Genomic DNA, 26612 nt, shown 5'->3' on the forward strand with positions numbered 1-26612 from the left:
GACAGTTCTTTCTCACAATCAAAAGAATGCAAACATATCTTCCTTTTTAAAGAATGCGTGTCAGGAGCAGAGAATGTCAGAAAGAGAGAGAGAGCGCAAGAGAAAAGCAAACAATCAAAAAATTAATACGTGCTTTTGGGCTTTTAAGTATGCGAAGCACCTCGATAAATCGGCATTTTTTAGAGGAGCGTCCGTATCCTCTAGGCAAACAGCCTCTGTGCAAACAGCCCCTCTGCTCACACCCCCTCGGTCAGGCGCAGAGAATGTCAGAGAGTGTGAGAGACAGAGAAAAGCAAACAATCAAGCACCGCGCGGGAAGCATATCGTATATCATTGAGGAGTTTTACTTAATACGTAATACATGCTCTGATTGGGTAGCTTCTCAGCCATCCACCAATAGCATCCCTTGTATGAAATCAACTGGGCAAACAAACTGAGGAAGCATGTACCATAAATTATAAGGCCCATTGTCCGCAGAAATCCGCAAACCAGCGAAAAATCTGTGATATATATTTAGATATGCTTACATTTAAAATCCGCAATGGAGTGAAGCCGCAAAAGTTGAAGCACGATATAGCGAGGGATCACTGTATACAGTATAATGCATGCACAGCACAACAATACCCAACATGAACTGTATGGATCAACAACTGATTCTTGCAAACACTCCCCTAAAGTAAAATGTTGGAAGAGCACAGCTACTGTATATCCACTATACAGGACTACTGTTTTTATGTTCATTCACTCATTCATTTTCACACAAAGTGTTGAGTACAACTACAACTGACTAGGCTACTCAATCCCAAGCAGCTCTGTCCTTAGGACTACCCAGATGCTCTTAAGATAGTCAAGAAATCTAACCCTAAAAACATTTAATCCCTCTAGCAAATCTAGGGTCTGCCTCTGGTTCTTGTCCATCTAGAATAAAACAGCTATAGTGGTCTTAGTATAAGATAATAAATTAAACTTTTTTTTAGCAAAGGAAGGGAACAGCAGATAAATTCATTATTGATATTATCATCTGAGTCATGTTTAGCAGTTTGAATGTTTTTGTCACATATTCAGAGTACAATGGAATTCTTATTTGCATATCTGACCAACATTAAGTCACCCACTCCTGGCACCATGGTCAGCAAGTATTACTAGTCAAACTTGGATCTTACCATCCAACTTACACACACACACTGGTCTGTAATGTCATCAGCATTATTTTGTATAAACAATAAATGAAAATAAGTTTTGACACTTTGCAAAAATAAGTGTCACCTCTGCCCAATTGTGATATGTTTTAAATACAGAGGATATTACAGCTGAATCTGTGCCTTGCCAGGCATCAAGAACAATTATGACCAATTAAAATGAAAATGTGGTCAGCCTGGCAAGAAGCTTTTGATAAGGAATGCCTGGGAATTCAGAAGGCAGGAGAGGTGAAGAATGAATATGTTGGGAAAAGTCGAGGGGATACATCACTATGAACCAGCAGATAGTATAAAGAAGTCATTATTAAAGGCAATAGGGTGTTGGGTTATGGAGTACAAATTGAGGAAGATGTACTCTTATGGGGCCACATCTTAAATACTGTGTTCTGTTTCACAATCCATTTTTTAAATGAAGTCCACAAGAATGTTAGGGGAAGTCCTGAAAACTGGTTTCAGGGCTACATCATTAATCTGAAGGAAAACCTGAAGCAGTTAAATTTCGTAATTTTAAGTTAATGTAAATGAAGGCAAATTATAATAGCAGTGTTTAAAATTAGGAAGGGAGTAAATAAGGCTTATGCCATCTGTTATTTCTGAATCTTATCTTCAACATGAACACATTGGTTGGAAGAAATAAAAATTGTTTGAAAGTAAATCTTACAAAATGTTATGTGCATTTTTCACAAAGTACTGCAGGTAAATGGGACAAGATGACTAGTGGTGAAGTTTAAAGTAGCTCCATGATAGACCTTCACCTCTCATCTTGCATAAATCTGGATGTGTTGTGTTTCACATAATATGCCTGAATAGCTTATACTCAAAAAAACGTTTATGAAGTTTTTATAATCTTTTGATTTTTACAGAAAAGGCAAGAGCAGCTTTGATACTCAAACTTTCTCGATGAATACTCATTTAGTTTTGTGGCTCCTACACCTCTGGAATGCATGAAGCGACACGGGTGGACTCTTTCAGATCTAAAGACTTTAAGGCCTCGCTCTTCTCTCTTGCACTTCTGTCTACTTCTGTAACAGCTGTACTCTCTCAGCCTATTCATCAGCTCCAATGTATTGCTCAGCTCTTCTTTACTTATTTTAATTTACTTTATGTGTAGCATGTTTATGACACGTGTTTACTTTCAAATGTGTCCTTTTACTCGGGTGAAGCACCTGATGATGGTTAGGCTATGAATGGTGCTTAATAAAGTAAAGAATGTGGTCCCTCCTAATCTTTAACAGATTTTTCATTGAACAATAAGCTCAAAGGACGAAACATTGTACTGACAACAAATTAATGGCTACAGTAAATAATATGATTAAATATACTATTTTATAACTATGTTACAAAATATTCCAATACAGTATTTATTTAAGAATGCTATTATAATGGAAAAACATCTTGTGCCCTACAGTTCTACACTAGATAATATGGGAATCACTGAGTTCCCTGTATTTTACAGAATTATGCCAAGCATGTCTAGTAAGCTATGTCCTTTCCTTATTTTTTGTTTTCCAAAACAGATGCTGAAAAAGGGTTATACTCGTGATGGCCTAGAACCCTTTGATCCTGATTTGCTCTGACACACTGGCACGTATGTAACACACAAAGAAGAGGCCCATATTGTGCCTTTCATGGCTCAGTTTGCCCTGCTTTCACAGTTAAGGCTACATGGATGTTAGTAGTGACGTTTGTTTTAGTTACCTGGGTGTTCAGAGACATAAAGTTGAACAAAACAGTGTGACTTGTATACTAGACAACAATACAAAAATGAGCTTATAGTGTGGCTGGTCCCTTCACATCATAGACTTGACTCTTTATTGTCAGAGTCCTCCGACCCGGTAGGTGTAATGGCTGTGCTCCTATGCATGACTAGTGGAGATGTCTCTTCTTCTGCTTTATTGTTGGGTATAGCTTCCACCCTCACATCTTCCAAATGGAGTTGTTCCTTCTTCATTGCTTTCTGGTTAATATGATGGAGAATACCGGCACCAAGTGCATCACCTTCAACATTCACAACAGTGGTGGTTCGATCCCTGGTAAGAAACAAACAGGCACATCATAGTGTTAAAAGTTTTTTTCTTTTTTACTTATTCACTAAAGCAAAAGTTAATAAAGCACCCATTCCCTAGAATTCCAGCATTTTCTATAGAATCAAGATGGTAGATATCATGAGTTCAGTCAAACTTAAGAACTGGCATCATGCAAACAAACTGTTATGACCACAAGGGGTTGCCACTGAGCTCTAAACCTCAGACACATTACCCAACACAACTTTCGAGTTCGAATAAAATGTTTTCGTATTTTTCACCAGCACTTTTAAACACAAACACCAGCTAAAGCACTCCAAAAACAAATACATTTGAGCGTCACCTGCTGCCTCCTGACTCTGATGGCCTTTTGGAAGCATATGGAAACTAGGGAGGTCCTCCCCTGTCAGTGCTCTCTGACAGCACCTAGAGAGCCTGGTAGGATTGCACTTGCAGATGCCAATTCCCAAGTACCCCTGCAAGTGTCCAAACTGTGATGTCAAGTGAGGACCACTGCCTGTCGTATGGGGGACAAAAGTGCTCCTGGCCTCCCTCTTGCTTGTACTGGTCCATCATTTGTATGACTCTGGAGGGGCAAGAAGCCATTTCCTCATCCAGCAAGCATACTCATCTGTCTTTCCACTCTGGCTTCTGGGAAGAAATTATCCTCTGTAGGTCAGGTCATTGGGGAGCATGCACAGTGCTCGGCCGCACCCATCACACAACGAAACAACTTGTGATCCTGGTTGGCAATACCCCAAGCAGGCACACAGCCCAGTCCCACCCTCTAGAATGACCCTCTATCTGCTGCAGCCAGGTGCTACATGGGCATCCCCTTGGCCTGGTCCAGCCACTTTGCTCCTCAACAATGAGGATCCTGTGAGCCAGATCACCCTTGGGGAATCACGCCACATGACTGTGTGCAGTAACTGAGGCTCCCTCAAAATGCAGATAATGTGCCTTATTCTGGACTCCATGAGCAACTGCTCATCTGACACAAAGTCAAACCAATGGTACCCAAGGATTGTCCGGAAAGACACAGTACCGAAGGAGCCCAGTCTTCATCTCACGTCACTGGATAGCGTCCATGTCTCGCAACCATATAGCAAGACAGGAAACAGCACGACTCTAAAGATTTGGACCTTTGTTCTTTTACATAGATATCTGGAGCGCCACACACCCCTTTCCAGCAACTGTCCTGTCCTTCCTCTTGGGCACTTACATTGTTTAAATAAAAAATTCATTGCCACTGAACTTCCTAACATTGAATTTGGAGACACTTAATATTTAAGAGACATATCCTGGTAGCCTCCCACATACCAAATACACACAAGCTGTTGTAGCGGGGCCACATAGTTAGTGTTAAATGTCAGTTCTGAGCGCTCTCTTTGTCCAGTTTGCTGTTTGTATGTGCATCAGTTAATGCCATCCCCGTAAAGGAGGATGGATGATGGAAGGAGACCACAGCCACAAACCTGGAAAACACCTGTTCTTAATTAATCAATCACATAGACTATTTAAGTAATCAGGAAGGAGAAGGAGGGAGGGGAGAAGGAGAAAGGAGATCATTTTGTTTCGACTTGCTTGCTGTTTTTTCACATCTCGCCTTTTCACCAGTTTGCTTTTCATTTTGCCGGACTGTCTTTCACCCTCCATCTGCTGAGACCCCGGGGTCGAATTCGCCATCCACCATACGCTGAGGAATCACGGTGAGGTTGCTCCAAACGCCGGGAAAATCAAACAACGCATTTACTGCTAGTTCAGTCATCCGTATTCAGGACAGATTTATAACCGGACTCAAGTTCACAATCATTCAGTTTATCAGTCATTTAGTTATTCGTGTTGTGTGTTACAGTATATGTTACAGGGGCAAGGGTGGGTTTTTGTTGTATTTATATTTGGTGGTGTCTTGTTGTTTCTGGGGTGGAGGGATATTTATATTTATATCTGTTTTCTGTTTTTTGCATGTCTTGTTTCATTTAATACATTTAATCAGTTTAATTTTACATCCTGCTTTTGTGTACTTGTATTTACACCGTTGATTGTGAGGAAAAGTTTAATTGGTTAGAAGTATGGCTTGATAGTTATATTATTTCTCAGTAAATCATCCAGGCCACAGGTCTTGGAGGTGTAGTTGCCGGCTGGATAACAACAAGACACCACCAAATATAAATACAACAAAAACCCTCCCTTGCCCCTGTAACATATAACACACAACACGAATAACAAAATAACTGAAACTGAATGATTGTGAACTTGAGTCCAGTTATAAAACTGTCCTGAATACAGATGACTGAACTAGCGGTAAATGCGTTGTTTGATTTTCCCAGTGTTTGCAGCAACCTCACCGTGATTCCTCGGCATATGGTGGATGGCGAATCGACCCCGGGGTCTCAGCAGATGGAGGTTGAAAGACAGTCCGGCAAAATGAAGAGCAAACTGGTGAAAACGGCAAGCAAGCAAGTCAAAACGTGGTTGAAACAAAATGGTCTCCTTTCTCCTTCTTCTCCCCCTCCCTCCTTCTCCTTCCTGATTACTTAAATAGTCTATGTGACGGCTGTGATTGATTAAGAACAGGTGTTTTCCAGGTTTGCGGCTGTGGTCTCCTTCCATCATCCGTCCTCCTTTACGGGGACGGCATTAACTGATACACATACAAACAGCAAACGGGACAATGAAACAAGACGCACTCAGAACTGACATTTAACACTAACTATGTGGCCCCGCTACACTGTGTTCATTGGTAATTTCAGATTAATTTCAGGAGTGACTGAGGGTGCGTCAGTAAGTCCTGTTCAGGGTTGGTTCCTGTCTTGCATCAAATACTGGCTGAATAGGCATGAACTCCTTGAAATAAACTGGATACATTAGGATTAAAAGTCAAGACGGAGGTAAAAAGCTTAGGGGTGATTGTTGACTGTAATCTGAATTTTAAATCACATATTAATCAGATCATTAGGACAGCATTTTTTCACTTAAGAAACATAAGTAAAGTTAGACCTCTTTTATCACTGAAAGATGCTGAGAAATTAGTTCACGCGTTTGTTTTCAGTCGACTAGATTACTGTAACGCACTCCTCTCAGGACTACCCAAAAAAGATATAAATCGTTTGCAACTAGTGCAGAATGCAGCTGCTAGAATCCTAACTAGGAAAAGAAAATCAGAACATATTACTCCAGTTTTGATGTCACTACACTGGTTACCTGTGTCATTCAGGATTGACTTTAAAATTCTGCTTATGATTTATAAAGCCTTAAATAATCTCGCCCCATCTTATATATCGGAATGTCTGACACCTTATATTCCAAATCGTAACCTCAGATCCTCAAATGAGTGTCTCCTTAGAATTCCAAGAACAAAACTTAAAAGAAGTGGTGAGGCGGCCTTCTGCTGTTATGCACCTAAAATCTGGAATAGCCTGCCAATAGGAATTCGCCAGGCTGATACAGTAGAGCACTTTAAAACACTGCTGAAAACACATTACTTTAACATGGCCTTTTTATAACTTCATTTTAATCGTAATTTAACTTAATCCTGATACTCTGTATGTTCAATTCATCATAACAACTATTCATGGTGGCTCTAAAATCGGTACTGACCCCTACTCTCTTTTCTGTTTCTTTTTCCGGTTTCTTTGTGGTGGTGGCCTGCGCCACCTCCACCTACTCAAAGCTTCATGATGCTCCAACAATGATGGACGGATTAAAAGGAAGAAGTCTACGTGACCATCATCATCATCAAGCCCTTCCGTGAGAATCCTAAATCCAAAGAGGACTGTTTCATTTACTGTATGTTAGGTAGAATGCCCAGAGGGGACTGGGCGGTAACATGGTCTGGAATCCCTACAGATTTTATTTTTTCTCCAGCCGTCTGGAGTTTTTTTGTTTTTTCTGTCCCCCCTGGCCATTGAACCTTACTCTTACTCGATGTTAATGTTGATTTATTTTTTATAATTATGTCTTTCATTTTTCTATTCTTTAATATGTAAAGCACTTTGAGCTACTGTTTGTATGAAAATGTGCTATATAAATAAATGTTGTTGTTGTTGTTGTTGTTGTGACTCTTTAAGGAAGATGTGAGTTTACAAAATGGATGGGTAGAAAATATTTTATGTTGAGTTTAACCTGAAGTTTGTTTTTTTACTTGAAGGGCACAGACTGAAACCTGACCCCTCTGTAAGTCTTTTAAGTTAACTCACATGGTCACTGTGAATATATAGTTTTTAAGCTGATTCAGCTTTTAATTACCGTATATATGCACATATAAGTCGGTTCTTCAAACCTGAAAAATCGATCATAAAATCAGACCCCGACTTATACGCTCATTTAAAAATGCGACACCTAACTTTTTTTTTTCTACTCTTCTTGCCTCCTCCAATCTCGCATCAGTTTCTCAGATGCATTGAATTTTGTTGCAGCAGCAAAATTACTAATTTCTTTCGCTACTTCAACGACTTTTAATTTAAAACCAGCTTCATATTTTCTTCTGATTGAACGCTCCATCGTAGATAAGGGATGCTCTTACGATAAAAGTGTAGGAGGGTGTGAGATACAAAAAACACAAAACAGTGCAAACATCGCTTCAGAGTAGTTCGGGTATTACCATGTGGTCATGTAGGCACAATAGAAAGAGAGAAAGAAAGAGAGGTTAGGAGCACATGTATGGCGTTATTTCAGTGCCACTATTCTGAGCGCACGTAAAAAAATATTGCAAGTGCAAGTGTTGCATTTTGAGGAGAAATTTATTTTGAGCGTACAAAAGCTGAATTTGAGTGAACAAAATTCATTGCTGCGTGCAAAAAATGTATTTCAGTGTTTGCACTTATCCATATACACACACACAATAGCACCCCTCTCGCTCAGTTTTTCATTTGCGCTTGCTCGCAATGTGTTGCTTTGCGCTCACAACATTCTCTGCTGCAAGCGCTCAACTCTCTGTACACCGTTATAAGTGTGCCACAAAACCAACCAATCACAGACTTGGTTTCAAAAATTCTGATTGGCTCTTACGGTCTCCAATCAGCTCGCTAGCTGCTGCATTCCGGAAACAGTCCGAAATGTAGCTAAATCCAGCTAAACTCAATTAAACTCACCTGATACTGTGGTGTAGTATTATTGGAGCCATTATTTGATTCTGCCATCTCTTCTTTGGCTGCAGAGTAAATCAAAACTCCCTCTATCTGCAAGAAGTGAGGCTGAGTGGACAGTGTTTCCGGTGTCCGGAATGCAGCAGCTAGCGAGCTGATTGGAGACCGTAAGAGCCAATCAGAATTTTTGAAACCAAGTCTGTGATTGGTTGGTTTTGTGGCACACTTATAACGGTGTACAGAGAGTTGAGCGCGCAGCAGAGAGAATGTTGTGAGCGAAGCAACACATTGCAGCGCTAAATGAAAAACTGGAGCGAGAGGGGGTGCTATTGTGTGTGTGTATATGGATAAGCGCAAACACTGAAATACATTTTTTGCACGCAGCAATGAATTTTGTTCACTCAAATTCAGCTTTTGTACGCTCAAAATAAATTTCTCTTCAAATGCAACACTTGCACTTGCAATCTTTTTTTACGTGCGCTCAATATTTTTTTACGTGTGCTCAGAATAGTGGCACTGAAATAACGCCATACACATGCTGATACAGTGCATTGCCACACCCAAATAGAAAAAAAGGCTGTGTGCTCCATGGTTACTCTCTCAGGTGGGCGTTAGCATATCATAATCTCTTGGACCAATAGCGTGAGTTTTCCGCATTCAACATATACGACCGACATTATAAAATACTAGAAATTATACAATAAAATCAAGTCCTGACATATCCACGGGAGAACTTATCCACGAGTATACACGGTAATTGAACTCAAATTTAATTCTCTTGTAGATTTATTTGAAAGTGTACTTTTAAGAAAATGAAAAAAGCCTTTTTGGCTTTAATACATGAAGTCTAAAAAGTTGGAAGTAAAAATGAGGCATTGTTTAGAACAGTGTTTCCCAAACACGGTCCTGAGGACCCCCTGTGGCTGCAGGTTTTTGTTCCAAGCAGTTTCTGTTTTTAATTGGACTCCTGTGCTAATTAATTGATGTGTTATTTCCCAAGTTCTGTGTTTTGGGAACAATATAGAAATTAGAAAACTAAGTTTGGTAAAAGAAAAATAGATATTAAAATGTACCAAGCAGTTATATTGGAATGATGTATTTTTTTTCTTTTTACCAATATTTTCATCTTGATTTTCATTCTACTTTTCCAGGTGTTCTAATTGTTTAATTAATCCATTGTTTACTAATTATTGGGTCTGATGCTAATGTAGTTGCAGCCTTTGACTATTCAGTGTTGTTTGCCAGCTTGTCTGCTCTGCTCATTTTTAATTGTCATTAATAAGATACAACGAAGGTGAAAAACCTGCACAGAGAAAGGGCAAAATATAATGAAATCAACAAAAGAGAGTTAAGCGTTTAAATCTATAGCAAAAGCAGAAATATTTCTAAATGTCTTATGAATGTAAAAATCATGCTGCTGTGCTTTTCTGAATGTAGAATAAAAGAAAAATAATACCAGCTAATTAAATGAGATCAGAGTTATCAGGTCACTGAATCTGGTTGGAACAAAAACCTGCAGCCACAGTGTGTCCCCAGGACCGAAGTTGGGAATCACTGGTTTAGAGTATAGCAAGCTAGAAAGACAGCAGTAATCAATGATCAGTGTAAAGAGATGTAGGAGAGTTTAAGGGCCTTAATGCAGCACTGAAAATAATGAGCTACACATACAGCAACATCTTTTCAATTTAATCAACCCATGTATTGAAAAAATATCCTACTTTGCAAATTTGTATTTTCGTGAATCTTTTAATTCATTCATTGACTTTCCAAAGCCAATAATCCCAAGACAGGTTTGGGGGACTAGAAGATGCAATGCAGGAGATAACCCTTGAAACAGGGTACCAGTCAATCACTGGGATTTATTTTGCATTTGCTTTATTTACTATTTACAGCAGTGAAAAGTCCACATTATTACTACACGTTATTAAGGAATGTGCTTCCACTGTTTCAGTCTGAATGCCTGAGATGATTCACTGGACTCCAATGCTATTGACATGGCCAGTCAAACTGGAAACTCAATCCACTCGTGTCAGATCCAATAACTGAGAAGTGGTCATGGTTTTGCTCCTAAAGGTGTACTGTCTTCAGACTTTCTAAAATGAGCAAGACAGTGGCTATAAGATTTGTAAATCAATTCCTTTACATTTGTGCCAAAGGGACTTTAATCTTTTAATATCACAGAGGTTTTAGCAAGTTATACTTGAAGGATGGTCCCAGTATCTTCCATACTCCCAGGCATCTCTGGTGCAAAGAAACCATACACCAACTTGTTTGGCTCCTGATCTTCTTATTTGCATTAGGCCCTCAAATAAAATAGGATACTAATGTCACCTAAGATTCTGATTAGAATGTACCGGAATGGTACACAAAAGTGAACACATTGACCTGTTGATTCTTTCAAAAGGTGGCACTTTAACTTATGGTGATCTCAATCACCACAACTTTAAAGTAAATTTTAAATCGACAGGTTTAAATCGGGGTGACAGATTATACTATTTTGTATTTATTTCCCACAACTGACAATCTGTTCATTATATCACTGTCTAATAATCTCCACCATATAATGTACACTTAGATCTGTCTTTTCTTTGGGAGATTTATTCAGGTCAGGTTTACTAGGAAAATGCAAATGTGTTATTAAATATTTTTTCAGGTAAATGGGACAAGATGACTAGTGGTGCAGTTGAAAGAAGCGTCCTGAGAATGGACCTTCACCTCTCATCTTGCATAAATCTGTATGTGTTGTGTATCAAGTTATTTGGCCGAATAGCCTGTACTTAAATAAATCTTTTCCCAGGTTCTTATAATACTTTAATTTTACAGACAAGGCGAGAGCAGCTTTGATACTCAAAATTCTAAGGACCTCTTTTCAGCTCTTGGTAAATGTTCTTCCCACTTTGTGACTCCTGCCCTCTGGAACTCATGAAGCTCTTCTGGTGGACTCTTTTAAGATCTAAAGATTTTAAAGTCTGGCTCTTCTACTTTGCACTTCAATATTCCCGACCTTCTGTAACATCTGTACTAATCCAAATTCTACCGTACTGTTTGTCAGGCCATACTGCATCGTCCATTTCTTCTTTATTTTTGTCCACTTTATCCTTTATGTGTAACATGTTTATGACAGCTGTTCACTTTAAAATGCATCTTTTTTTATCGGGTAAAGCACCTGGTAATAGTTTAGGCTATGAATGCTGCTGGATAAAGTAAAGAATATGGGTCCCTTTGTGGGTAGTGATCAGCTTCACATTAGGTTTTACATTGAACAGTAAGCTTAAAGGACAAAAGTTTATGCTAACATTGAAAGTCATAATTGTCTACATGACAAAAGATTTGTACACATGTTTATCCATTCACTATTTTTAATTTGACCTCTTATGATGTAACAATACATTTCCAAAGTCAAAATAAACTATTTTCTGTAGAAGAAACACTTGCATAAGTATTTAAGCCCTACACATTAATAACCCTTTTGCTACAATAACAGCCTTACATCTTTTGAGGTAAGCATGTGCCAGTTTTGCATATTGTTCAGAAGTGATTGTTCCCCATTCTTCTTGGCAGAATCGATAGAGATCCTCTAGTAGGTTGGTGTGATGGTGCCCCTAAACAGCAGTTTTATGAGTTCATATTAAAAATACTAAATGGATAAATATGTGTACAAATCTTTTAACATGCAGAAAATTATGACTCTCAATAGGACTGAATACGTTTGAATGCCACTGTATTATTTTGTAATTATTGTGGAAGATGAACCCTGACAGACAAACACCAAATGTCCAAAAACACACGTTTATTTCCGTCAGCACCTTCCCAACCAATATAGTGCATCAATCACTATCCAGCTCACAGTCCTTTTCCTTCTCTCTGTTTCTTCTGCCACCTTCACTCCTCCTCACACAAGGTTCGTCTTACTCCTCCAGACTCCGGCTCATCTAGTGGAGTGAGGCAGCCCCCTTTATAGCGCACCGGATGTACTCCAGGTGCTTCCTGATAGTCTTCTGACAGCACTTCCTGGAGTGGCAGAAGTGTCGAATGAACACACAGAAGCACTCTGGGTGTACCTGGAACTACTTCCAGCAGCACTTCCGATTGTGGTGGAAGTGCTGTACAGTAATCCCTCCTCGATCGCGGTGGTTGCGTTCCAGAGCCCCCCCGAGATAAGTGAAAATCCGCGAAGAAGAAACCATATTTATTTGTATAGTTATTTTTATATATTTTAAGCCCTTAGAAACTCTCCCACACTATTTATAAATATTCTCCGCACAGTTATACAGTTAACCCTCGTTTATCGCGGTTAATCCGCTCCAGACAGATAAATGAATTTCCATGAAGTAGGATTCTTTATTTATAAATCAAATATTTTCGCAGTTAGAGCATTGAAAACCTGTTGACGACCTTCTAAATACATTTTTTATCATTATTAGAGCCCTCTAGACATGAAATAACACCCTTTAGTCAAAAGTTTAAACTGTACTCCATGACAAGACAGACATGACAGTTCTTTCTCACAATTAAAAGAATGGAAACATATCTTCCTCTTCAAAGGAGTGCGCGTCAGGAGCAGAGAATGTCAGAGAGAGGGAGAAAAGTAAACAATCAAAAATCAATACGGGCTGTTGGGCTTTTAAGTATGCGAAGCACTGCGATAAAGCGGCCAATGAAGGGATCAATGTAAAGGTAGTCTTTCAGCATTTTTTAGAGGAGTGTCCGTATCTTTTAAGAAAACAGCTTCTGTGCAAACAGCCCCTCTGCTCACACCCCCTCCGTCAGGAGCAGAGAATGTCAGAGAGAGTGAGAGAGACAGAGAAAAGCAAACAATCAAAAATCAATATGGGCTGTTAGAGCTTTGAAGAGTGCGAAGCACCGCGCAGGAAGCATATCGTATATCATTGAGGAGTTTTATTTAATACGTAATATGTGCTCTGATTGGGTAGCTTCTCAGCCATCCGCCAATAGCGTCCCTTGTATGAAATCAACTGGGCAAACAAACTGAGGAAGCATGTACCATAAATTAAAAGACCCATTGTCCGCAGAAATCCGTGAACCAGCGAAAAATCTGTGATATATATTTACAGAGCTGTACTGGTTTTGAAATGTCAAGCTTCCTGCCACACCCCACCTCATTGCACACAAGCTCTTTACTGTGAGCAAGCAAAAAAAAAAAAAAAACAACAAAAAAACTCAAAGCTGCAGCAATTAGACAGCTGATGTCCCAAGATCAGGAGTAGTGAATTTCGGCCATAAAAGGGTGTAGCCAGCTCAGTTCATTTTCCCTCATTCAATCACAATTCATCTTGTTAAAGTTACAGCTAAAAGAAGTGAAAAAGGCAATGCTTGTGGAATGTACAGTGCATATTTGGAAGGATCAGTTTCATGACTTCTCTGTAAATTTCTTTTCCTCTGCAATTGTTTCTTTTGTGGGCAGTAGGTTCTTCTCCACCGTCTCCGCTTTCTTTAACTTGGTCTTGTCAAAACCAGTAACTTCATCCATGCTTGGTTTGCTATCCATCTTTGCAAGGTTTCAGTGCTTGGCCACAGGCTCGTAAATATGAAGTGCTCTCTCGTTGAATGTAGATATTTAGATATGCTTACATTTAAAATCCACGATGGAGTGAAGCCGCGAAAGTCGAAGCGCGATATAGCGAGGGATCACTGTATTCCAGGGCTCCTTAATTCTCCGGGCGCCCCCTGGCGGTGACCACAGGCCCCAACAGGTATGAGCTTCCCAGCTCTGTTCCCATGGCCTCCATGCAGACCAGGACGGCTACCCACTCGTGGCCCAGGGAGGTATCCTAGCTGGGTAGGGTCCCCAGCCGCCTGCCACACTATGTTACAAAGTATTTGAATATTTATTAATAAATGTGATCTTTAATGTAAAAACATCTTGTGCCCTACAGCTCTACACTGGATAATGTGGGATCCTGTATTTTACAGAATTATGCCAAGCCTATCGTGTAAGCCATGTTCTTTTCTTATTTTTTTTTCCAAAACAAATGCTGAAAAAGGTTTACATTCACTACGGCCCAGAGCCCTTTGATCCTAACTTGCTCTGACACACTCACACTCATGTAACACACAAAGAAGAAGCCCATATTGTGCCTTTCATGGCTCAGTTTACTTGACTTTCACAGTTTAGGGCAAATGGATGATAGTAGTGACTCTTGTTTTAGTTATCTGGGTGTTTAGAGACATAAAGTTACACAAAACCATGTGACTAGCTAGACAACTACACAAAAATGAGCTGATAGTGTGGCAGCAAATTTCCAGAAGTCAGTGATTTCTGGTTTCTACATGTCATAGACTTGACTGTTTAGCGTCACAGTTATGGCTGTGCTCTTATACTAGTGGAGACATCTTGGTGGTTTGATCCCTGATAAGAAACAAGCAGGCAAACTATAGTACTTAAAAATTTTTTTTTTTTTTTTTAATTTTTGGCTATTCATTAAAGTTCTAGTCCCTAGAATTCCAGCCAGGTTCTGTAGACTCAAGATTGTAATTATATCATGAGTTCAGATAAACATGAGAACTGGCATCTGGCAAACAAACTGTTTAGAATGAAAAATCCATTGCCACTAAAAGTACTACCATTGAATTTGGTAGTAATTTTATATTTAAGAGATGTATCCTGGCAGCCTTCCAGTCAGAGCCAGCGCATAGAATAATTCCACCTCAGGCATGGCACGTTTTTGCAGCCCTTTAACTTCTGACTCCCACATCCTTACTAGACATGAGATGATACTCTTAATTTACAGTACATATCATATTGCTCTACAGGATTCACAATACAATGGATTTTCTGAACAACAGACAAAAAATATAAAACAACTATGATTAGCTTTTTAACAATAAACACAAAATAGCCATTAAAAACAGTTCAGATGTTTTATGTGAAACTCATGCGACTTTTAACAGACATCGGTTATGACTGACATCTTAAGCATATTCCAGAAATTAACAAAATGTTACAAAATGACATCATCAGAATACATACAATACAATATGCATGAGCACTGACCCATTATAAACACTGGGGGGGGGCAAAAATTATAGGCTACAACATGTAGATAATCCAGTAGTAATTATAAAAATAATAATCCTCAGTTCCTCTCATGTAGAATAGACAGACATGGCAAAGAAAAATTAAACAGGACTGCAACATGCACTGATAAAGACGGATTCATTCAAAGTATAAGCATCTCTCAAATGGGCTACATTAAAACATCTGCTAAAACTGTAAATTCCTTCTTCTGTTTTTCAAAACCACCAATGACTTGATGATTGTATTCTCCACTTTTGCTCCTGCTCCTGCCATGCTAAAGAAGTCACGGATGTCACTACCTGATTTCATGACACTCCCCAATCTTTGCTTCTTCTTTTATGACACCCCATCCAGTCAACATCATACACACGCTCCTTGCTCACTAAAATGACTTTTTACGATCTGTACTGCGCATGTGAAATGCTTTACAACACACGTCACTAGCCCGATCTGCATTACGCTTGTGAATCATTTTTTGTATTTATCGCTTCTTACTGGAAAAGATGACAACTTTTGAATTTTATAACATCTTAAAAGAATATTTTCATTACATACAGTATAATTTTTCTTCTTTTTCATGATTTATACAGAAGATACTGTGTTACATTCTGTGTATGTCTAAATTTCTAATACGCTGTACACAGGTTCATGACCTGGCTGCTCTATGGGTGTAACTAATGTTAATGATTATAAATGGGGTTTAATGAAAAAAGTAAATTGTAATGTTCAAATTAATATTCATAACTGACAAAAAATTAAGCACATGGAGAAAGTAACATATTCAAGGAAACATATATAAATCCTACATAAATATGGAGGCATATTACAGAAAAATAAGTCTGTGACTCTAATATTATAGTTCTAATAGAACAGGGGTCCTCAATCCCAGTCCTGGAGAGCCGCAGTGGCTGCAGGTTTTTGTTCTGACCTGGTTGCTTAATTAGAAAGCAATTCTTGCCAATAAAGCACTAACAAGCTATGAAATTAAATTAACTCTGCTATGATAGGTCATTCTCATATCCTAGATTTTCTTTCCCTTTCTATCATGCAAATGATTTGAAGGCTAAAATGGACGAGTAATTCTCAGTCCTTCACTTTTTTCTCTTCATTTTTCTTCCAAGTATTTAATTAAACCCAACAGTGCAGATAAATACACACAGGTGTAAATGTAAATAAGCTAAATGGAGAAATGCTGCTCTCTCTTGTCATTTGCATGTTATTGATAATAAGGAGCAATTAAAATAGCTGTTTAAGACAAAATTAAGCAATAAGGGCTCAAAATCACTAAAGTGAAGCAGAAGTGTTACTTTAGCAATAAGTGCTTTTTATTAAGCAACTGGGTTGGAGCAAAAACCTGCAGTCACTGCGGCTCTCCAGGACCGTGATTGAAGACCCCTGTAATAGAACAATTTTTATTATTCATAAATCTAAAGTAACATTTTCTGACATGTTTAATAATTCAGGTTTGTTTTTTTTAAATACCATGGCAAAAGTATATCAATATTTTTTTTTCCTTTAAGCTAATAATGTTTTAATACAATCTCATTCTTGGACGTTTTCATTGTATTTGTATTATAGCTAAACGTATATATAAATTTATACATCTGTAATATTAAGAATTTTTCTGTTCTTTTAATTCTCACTGTTAAATATTGTTTTGTTGAACACTATTTGCACATCACTCACTTTTGTTAATTTTATACATGACATTTATTTACGGCATGGTGGCACATTGGTAGCGCTGCTGCCTCTCAGAAAGGAGACCAGGGTTCGTGTCCTGGGTCCTCCCTGCATAGAGTTGGCATGTTCTCCCTGTGTCTATGTGGGTGTGCTCCGCTTTCCTCCCAAAGTATAAAGACATGCAGGTTTGGTGGTTTGGCGATGCTAAATTGGCCCTAGTATGTGGCTGAGGTGTGTTTGTGTGGGTGAGTGTATGTGTCTTCATCTTGTGATGGACTGGCAAAGGGTTTGCCCCTGCCTTGTGCCCTATGCTAGTTGGGATAGGCTTCAGGAGACCCCCGCAACCCTGTTCACAACTAAATGGGTTAGCAAATGACTGACATTTATTTATTCAGTAAAAAACGTATCAAAAAGTGTATATCTGTTTTTATTGCTAGATTATAAAAATGAACAATGTCACACTTCAGGCACTGTATCAATGTAAGTGAATAGAAACCATTCAGATTTCAGCAAAGGGAGATGAGGAATATGAACACAAAAGATGATGGTTTTGTGTTTTATGTTGATTAGAAATGTGTGAGAGTTGATTTTTACTAATTGATTATATATTGATCATTTTGAATGACTTAAATCCTTGTTAACTGTAGCTCATAATTGTTAGCTTTTGCCTTTAGCACCTTTGGAAAGCATTTTTAAGTCTCTTGATCTGTGATCCAGTCCTACTGCTACTGCTCTGCAAGGTTAAGCACTGATAAGAGAATCAGTATAATCTAGTGTAGCAGAATTCTGACTCCAAAGCGTTTGTTTACCAGTAACTTGCAAGGACAAGAGAAATGTGACTAATCATCTATTTTTAGAATTAACTGTGTATTTAAAAAGTGCAACCAACAGCTGTAACTCAGTCATTTCCTTTGTGGCGGATGGTGGGGACGCCTTGTTAATGGAAGGACGAGGGGAGAGAAAAGACACAGGGCATTATCTTCCCCTGTAGTGCCAGATGGCAGCACCCCTGGGTTGCAATTTGCATTGGATTCTCAAAGAGCTCCATGGGTGTTAGGGTTCGGCACAGCCCTGCTGGTTTCTGTGGGAGCCACCAGGGGGTGCTGCAGAGCACTACTATGTTGGGCTTCCGCCTCCCCATAAGTATTTCTGGATCATGCTAGTAGGCCACAGGAAGTGCTCCTGGGCGGGGCATAAAAGGAGCCCTCTGCCACTGCTTCAGGAGCCAGAGTTGGGAGGCAGAGGGACGAAGCTTGTTGGAGGAGGAGAAGAGGCGGACTGAAAAAGAATGAGTGAGAGAAAGAAATAAAGAAAGTGCTGTATTGTGCTGTTTATTGTGCTTAAAACTGTGCTTGTGTGGGGGACGAAAGAAAAGTGTTTCCCACAACAAAATAAAAGGTGTGTGCTGTGCTGAACTTGTGTCCACATCTGTCTATGTCGGGTTTGGGGAGCTGGTGCACCCCCTGGTAGTGACCCATTGCACGTGTCAACAAAGGCATTTTTCCCATCCTGAATAATACTTTAAATTTGGTGTTCATCTAAAAAATTTTTCTGCACTCTGTATATGTAATATTAATCATTAATTTAACTATTTGGCACTGTTTTAATTTTGGTCTGTCACACGAGAATATATTTATTTTTACAGCTTTTAAATAATCTTAACAAGTAACTTGCAGTGTACATTCTTAGTTAACAGTGCCCTCCAATGGGCTGGCGTCCTGTCTAAGGCTGGTTTCTGCCTTAATTTTCGCTCGATGCAACCAAAATGCGTTCATTATCTGCAGCCATAAAACGGATTTATGGGGGGTCAGGAAACAAATAGGCAGATGTAATGCTAAAGTGTTGAGAATCACGCAACTTACCAAAAAAGTGGAATTATTACAAATAACTTTATTCAGCATGCAATAGATGTTAACAGCATACTCTAAATGGGGTATATGAACTACACTATTTATACTATGAACTTACAGATACATGCCATTCATCAACTTTCTAAAACCAGTTATACCAATACAATGTGTGTATTGGGGTGCGAGTCTTATCCAACAGCCTGGAGTCAAGTTTAAGACTCAGCCCTGGGTGGAGTGCAAGCCCATTGCCTTCAACAAACACATACTGAACCCGTTTAGAGTCGCCAGCCCAGCCTGCACACCTATTGGTATGGTTAGCTCTGCTGCCTCCTTCTCCAAACTTTTGGATTGTAATCTTTGTGTGTACAATTTACATGTTCTCTCTGAGGGCTTTTTTTCGCTCTTTCAAAGAAGCCCTTAACCTGACTGGTGACATTAAACTGATCCCTTGTGAATGAGTGCTTGTGTCCAGTGATCAGCTTGTGTATTATCGTGGAATTTTGCCTGCTATAGTTGTTTTATAGCGCCCCATGTGTATAGTCTTATCTACATGTAAACAACTGCTTTAAGCATAGAGACTTACTAGCTTAGCATAAGCAGACTAAACGGTTAAGCTACTCCTGTGCCAATCACCAAAGCAGGTGCCTTCTCCGCTGCTACTATTAGAAAAAACCTTTTCCTCAGCTGCTAACCCCTGGGGGAATATGGCAATCACCCACACCAGGTGTTCTTATCACTATACCTTGAATTTATTATTATAAAAATTCATGTGTTGGTTATTTTGATTTGCCTACAATACAGTTACTGTTAACTATATTATTTGTATGAGAATTAATATTTGATTTATAGCACTCCATGTGTACAGCCTTACCTGCACATGGACAGCGGCCTCAAGCAAAGAGACTTATGTTTAATGTTTTATCGTGTAAGGTCCTATGATGACCCTGTTTTCCCCTTTATGCTCTTTATTGTGACCTTAATAAAATGTCTAAGGTCCCCATACACTCAACACTCTGTGATCAGGTACTTTATAGCACTTCTCTCCCCCAAACCCCTTCTACAGTAAGTTAAGCAGTTAAGTTACACATTTAATTATGAATTATTGAAAAAAATGCCCAGAAATATTAAGGAAGCAGAATACTATGTGAATATTGGCACCACACCCTTACAGCTTAAGTAGCAGTGCATCCTGCGTCCCATAGGCGGCTCTCAGCTTATCTTCAGTCTGTCTTGCTTTGCTACCACATGGCCATTAAAATGAGTATTGCAAGTCTCAATATGGCTGCTGAGACAGAGTTGTCCTCATCATGGTCTTCTTTTCATGGCCAGATGGTGAGAGAAAGAGATACAGTGGTGTGAAAAACTATTTGCCCCCTTCCTGATTTCTTATTCTTTTGCATGTTTGTCACACAAAATGTTTCTGATCATCAAACACATTTAACCATTAGTCAAATATAACATAAGTAAACACAAAATGCAGTTTTTAAATGATGGTTTTTATTATTTAGGGGGAAAAAATCCAAACCTACGTGGCCTGGTGTGAAATGTCTCTTGAACACAAGTTCTAAAAATACTGACGTAATTGAAACAAACCATGAAACTCAAACTGATTATGACAGCAGCAATCCAAGCTGTGAGATTTGAAACAAGATTACTGTTCACATGGTCAACTGTATGTTGCATGCTCAAGTGTAAGCTCAGCGCACAGCTTGGTCATATTACAACCGGAGGGCCAAACTGAATGTGGTATACAAAGAGATCCTTAACAAATAATTATTGGTATATTTTCCCTTAGTTCCCTCTATATATATATAGATATAGATTTAGATATAGATATATAGATTATATAGATAGATAGATATATACAGATATATATATATATATATATATATATAGATAGATAGATAGAGATATAGCTATATATATGTATTTATATATGTGTATGTATATATGTGTGTGTGTATACAGTGTATGTAAATATGTATGTATACTGTAAATGTGGAATGACCAACTTTATACCATTCTTACAACAAAACACAAACAATGAGGTGTTGTAGTACAGAATGGCCTCCAATTCAAAACCAATCATAAACAGCCATACTTTCGACATATAGAATTCAGGGACATCTCAGTTGCTTTGTTTAGTTAGTTTATTAACTGCAAACACTGTCACCCTTGCCAAGCTGGTCTGATACATGCTTCATCTCCCTCACCATAAATTCCTCATCCTGGGTCAGTCCTAAAGGCTACTATTTTCATCAATGAAATAAAACCTGCCTTCTGAAGCACTAATATTACATTTGCTTTGTCTGACATAAAAATAAAGACATACAAAATATTTATCAACTTATATGCTAGAAATCAGTCCACCACAGCTTACTCCCTATCCAGGGCTGAACAATGTTGCTATCCCTTCACACAGAATTGCATGATGCGAACTAATAAAATAAATCATTGAGTTAATGACATTACAAGATGCTTAATTAGAATAACAACTGACATCGTGACTTCCCAATAAGTTAAGATTAACAGGCAGAGTGTGTAACAATTATAAACCCTAATACTGATCTGAGCACTTCCCTTAAGAGTCACTTAAGACAGAAGTGACAATGAGAACAAGTGCTCTGACCCTTCGTTAGCTAACCCTAAACCTCACTTTGCTCATTTTTCAATGTACCTTTATCTTGTACATATGAGTTATTATTTCTTCCATCCATCCATCCATTATCCAACCTGCTATATCCTAACTACAGGGTCATGGGGGGCTGCCTGAGCCAATCCTAGCCAACACAGGGAGCAAGGCAGGAAACAAACCCCAGGCAAGGTGCCAGCCCACCACAGGGCACACACACACACCAAGCACACACTAGGGACAATTTAGGATCGCCAATGCACCTAACCTGCATGTCTTTGGACTGCGGGAGGAAACGCACACAGACACAGGGAGAACATGCAGACTCCATGCAGGAAGGACCCGGGAAGCGAACCCGGGTCTCCTAACTGCGAGGCAGCAGCACTACCCACTGCGTATGAGAAACTTTCAAGTTTATATGAGACGTTATGTAATACTTATGATTTAGGAAGCTCTCAGAATTTTTTTAGGGCTTCTGTAGACTAATGTGCCACACACTGGCCCTTTGGTGCACTGTGAGTTGCTATGAGAGTGCCATCTTGCTGTCTTACTCGGTACCTGTCCTGGCACAGCCTGTGGTGTATCTCTGGTTCATTTCATCTTAGCAGCTGCATACTGTTTCTATATTATTTGTCTGATGAGTATAGTGTCATCTTTCATTGCAACACATAGATCTTCACTCACATTGCTCATGGATGTACATAAGGAAAGCAGAGAAAGCAGATTGTCTGTCTCAGTGATCTCAGTAAAGACTGGCAAACTTCCTCCAACGTAGTACAGGCACACAAAAACTATTTTGTGGGATAACCAAGTCACCTTTAGAAGGCTTTTGACTCCTTGATTCTTTCAACATTACACCTCCGTGACCAGACAGCATGGAACAGGGCAGTGGCCTGAACTTTGAATCCCAAGTGTGCAGTGCAGCAAGGTTATTATAGTTAACGAAAACTAAAATCAAAACTGAAACTATTATTAAAAAAACATTTTCGTAAACTGAAATAAAATTAACCAAACTGAAATGAAAAACTAAAACTAAACAAAACTATTAAAATAGCTGGAAAGACTAACTGAAATAAAATAATAATTTACTAAAATATTTTTAGTTTTCGTTTCTGAATGAATATTCTTGCCATTAGTCTTTAACCCTTGTAGGTTTTAACTCTAAAACAGAAAATCGTCCCCCATGAGCCGCCCACAAATATTCATCCAGTAAACAGTGGCTGGTGACGGAGGGTGGCTGTTCACACAGCATTTGAGGTGACACAGCAAGCTGAATACGAGCATGTAAAGCATGTAATATAGAAACCGATTTACTGTGCCCCCTTTCTTTGCACTTGTTGTGTATCAAGATGAAATTCAAATGCCTGAAATCCGAATGTGCTGCTCAACAAAAAGTTTACCATATGGACAGAACAATCACGAGTAACGTTTCAGTTTATTTCTCAGGTGCCTGCTTTTGTTGACAGCAATTCACCTGTCACTTCGCACAGGAGAAATCATTTTTACTTTCTCATATATGAAATATTGAGAAAGTATAGTAATCATGAAAAAATTTGACCTCAATATTTTGATGAATCTTGATGTTATAGACCTCCCAGAATCCAAAAATACAGTTTTTTGGAATTGTGTGTGTGTGTTTAAACACGATAACTCAAAAATGCAACTAGATAAGATGGATGAAATTTGGTATGTGGTTGTTACACCAGAGTTGTAGATCTGTATTAACTTTTGGGCCAAATCCATCACCTGGAAGTGATACTTTACCTGAACACATACTTGATCTTTTTTTTATTCATGCAGCTGCAGAGTCCGATTTATTCAACTTTACTTTTATAATAATTGTTCAATATATTATTCATTTGATTTGATTTGTTGTTGATGGGTCCTTAATGTACATTATATAAAAATATAATCATTGTCTTGCGATTTACTCCTCAAATATCCATCCCCATATCTGAGTATACAAGAAAGTCTAGGGGAGGCCACTCCCGATTTTTGAAAATAAAATGGCACTGATCAAGAGACTGACTTGGTCATCATACAATATGAGCATATGGTTGCTGACCAATCACTTTTGCTTTAAAAACATCATTTAACAACGAAGTGATACAAACAAAGGTAGGCAGGTGAAGAGAGTCTGCCAAATGATGAAAAACTAAACATACTAATGGGTTTTTGTATTTATTTTATATTTATTAATTTATTTTTTTAGTTCATATTCAAAACCCAAAATACCTGATATTGTGAAAGGCAGAATTATATTTTAAAATATTTGTCTCCTTTTTTCATTGTTTTTTTCTCTCTCTCTCAAAATAGATAGTTGAAATATCATATTCTTGTTCGTAACATCAGCCTTATCATACATATTACATGGCAGGGATTTTTCCAAACCTGCTGCGGTAGACTCCAGGTTTCCTGCGAACCTACTCTGGATAAACAGGTTTAGATAATATATATATTGTTCTTAATCTCAGATGCTGTCTCTGTCATTTTATGCCTGTCTGTACTCTTATTACCTGCTCTTGCTCTGCTCATTAAGGGTTTACTCTCCTTTACGTTGGGCTATTCAAGTCTCACTGCCTCTAACCTTGACACTACATGCTTGTTTTTCTTTGCTTCCCTCAATACAGCTAGGTGGGGTCTGCACACTCATTCAAGTCTAAGAGCCCAGTTTTTCCTAAGCCTCCGTGATTTTCATAAGAAAATATTTTAAAAATTATAAAATTGTGTAAAATTATTCATATTCAGTATCACGTTTGGACTATGCTTGCTTTTATCAGACTAAAACAAAACCAGATAGTAAACCATGTAGTGCAGTAAGCTTCCACTAACATTAAACTCGTATCCAAATCTGTGTGACGAGTGGCTGGGGCTGCTACATAGCCGGGACGCCCAGGAAGACTGGAGGAGGGCTTGAGCTTCCTCCAGACCACGAGGGGGTGACCACCCTGGTGGCTTTGGGGACCACGGGTACAGAGCTTTGAGGCTCAGCCTTGTAGGGGCCCAAGGTCACAGCCAAATTCGCCCCAATGCCTTTTGGAGCCCTGGACCTCAGCACTTTCCGCCACACCCAGAAGTGCTGGGGGGATAGAGAGGAGCAGGGACACCCAGTGTGCTTCTGGATGCAGAGCCAGTACTTCTGCCACACTGGGGAGTGCCGGTGGAAGATTGACGGGAGGCACCTGGAGTACATCTGGGTGTATATAAAAGGGGCCGCCTCCCTCCATTCGAGGCTGGAGTCGGGTGAAAGAGTACTGAGCTCGGGAGGAAAGGAAAGAGGCGGCCTGAAGAGAATGAGGCATTGTTTTGAGGGCCTGGACTTTGGGTTGATTGGTGCTGCGGCACTGGGTTGTGTGTGTTCCACCTTTGTATATATTTGTAAATAAACGTGTTGTGGTGCTTAAAAACATGTCTACCAGTCTGTGTCCGGGCTGTTCCCCACATCTGTTAAGTGAACAGTTCTGTCTAATTGTGACACAAAACTAAACTCCGTGGGAGCTCCATGCCATAATTACTAAAACTAAAACTGAAACTAATAGATATAAAAATAAAATAGAAATGTCTTTGTGAAATAAAAACTAAACTAAAACTAAAAATACACAATAAAGGAAAACTAAAACTAAACTGAATTTCCAAGTAAGGTCAGAAAAAATATAGAAATAAAAACAAATATAAAAAGGCAAAACTATAATAACCTTGCACTGCAGTCAATACTTCATTTTATCATCAATTAAATACTACAAGGATCTCAGCCTGCATCAGTACTTTGCTGTGCTTTAATCACTTCATGATCTGCAACTTGCAATTCTGTTTTTTATGCTCTTCCGTCAGGTGCACGATGCTGCTGCTTGAGCTACTGTTTCATCACTTCTTTTCAGCACTCCACCATAATTATCTATGCTGGATACAACGTACAAGTCTGTTAAGACAGCCGAGATCTTCTGACGTTGGTACACTTTTTGGAACTTTCAGAAAAGTTAATTCAGCTTTATTGATTCTGCTGCCTATAGCTCCATCTGTGTTTCCATTCATATTCACCTGTTCTCTCTGGCTTTTTTATTGCTGTCCTCGCTCAGGTTTCATCAGTGTTCATGTTCTCTATGATAGTATTCACTCTTCCAACTTGGACTTATAGCTGTTAAGATGCCACACAAATCATTCTGCCCTTTATCTTTGTTGGATGTTTCCCTCCTTCATACTTTAATATATAAAACTACCTCTGATGGTTCTTGCTATAAAATATACAATCCCTAGCTCTATTTGCTTTCCACCTGAATACTAATGTTTCCTTTATCGGTATGGGTTCTTGCAAAAATTTGACATATTGATTACTTTGCCCGTCTGATGCTGTATTATAATCATTTCCCCTGAAAAGTGACTAGAGGTTACGTTAGGATGAGAGAATAAAGTGAATGCACAAATGAGTTAATGATACACTGGTTGTCCACTAGAGGGCAGTCTTTACAAGCGTTTACATGGTCACTAAGCAGTAGCACCAATGTTTCAGGTATTAGGTAAAACATTTCAGTGCTTTGGCATATTTTAACTGTCTAATGAAGTTTTGTTATTATTATTATTATTATTATTTTGTATTTAACATAAGCCTTCTGAGTCATTACACTTTTGTTTACTCTGTGTGTTTTTCTATACTGTATTAAGATACTGTCAAGTTCTTTGGGAATGTAGGTGTTGGAGATTTTGGAATATATTTTATTCATTTGTTTGATGACATCTAGCATTTGTATTGTGCTCCGTGTTGCTTTGGTGAGTGCAAGCATCGGCCCAGTATTTGAAAAATGCAGTGTGGTAAGAGAGGTTTTATTGTCACGTGCAGTGAAATTTTTACTTGCATGTCTAACCAACATGTTACCACTCTTCTGCAGGTTAAAATATAATTTAAAACATTACAAGTGTTTGTAAGTAAATTTGAATTAAAGTCCTGCAAAGACTGTAACTAATTAAATCAACAATAAAGGTAGATAAAAGAGTGTAAATTAACATCTCCACTACAATAAGTCAGAGAATAATTACATCTCCATTACAATAAGTCAGAGAATAATTACATCTCCATTACAATAAGTCAGAGAATAATTATAATATG

General features: G+C 38.7%; 2 protein-coding genes across 3 annotated transcripts in view; both read right to left on the reverse strand.

Moving 5' to 3' along the window:
• Window positions 1-529: 529 nt before the first annotated feature.
• slc1a4 (solute carrier family 1 member 4) overlaps window positions 530-26612 on the reverse strand; it is a 104887-nt gene continuing 78804 nt past the window's right edge. The window contains exon 8 of one of the 2 annotated variants that reach the window (XM_039738045.1): window positions 530-3229. In XM_039738045.1, coding sequence (XP_039593979.1) covers window positions 2995-3229 — 235 coding nt within the window. In that variant the 3' untranslated portion in view covers window positions 530-2994. Of the gene's footprint in view, window positions 3230-14425; window positions 14681-26612 lie in introns of those variants that run through there. The other variant, XM_039738046.1, reaches the window with a different exon arrangement.
• Window positions 13464-13880, reverse strand: LOC120516400 (thymosin beta-11-like). Its single transcript, XM_039738047.1, has one exon. The coding sequence runs from the start codon at window positions 13817-13819 to the stop codon at window positions 13682-13684; it is 138 nt and encodes a 45-aa protein (XP_039593981.1). The 5' UTR covers window positions 13820-13880; the 3' UTR covers window positions 13464-13681.

Source organism: Polypterus senegalus, chromosome 16 (assembly GCF_016835505.1).
Source record: "Polypterus senegalus isolate Bchr_013 chromosome 16, ASM1683550v1, whole genome shotgun sequence".
NCBI lineage: Eukaryota > Metazoa > Chordata > Cladistia > Polypteriformes > Polypteridae > Polypterus > Polypterus senegalus.

Excerpts from the sequence above, each read along its gene's own strand:
- LOC120516400 (XM_039738047.1), bottom strand. The coding sequence starts at position 13,819 with ATGGATAGCAAACCAAGCATGGATGAAGTTACTGGTTTTGACAAGACC.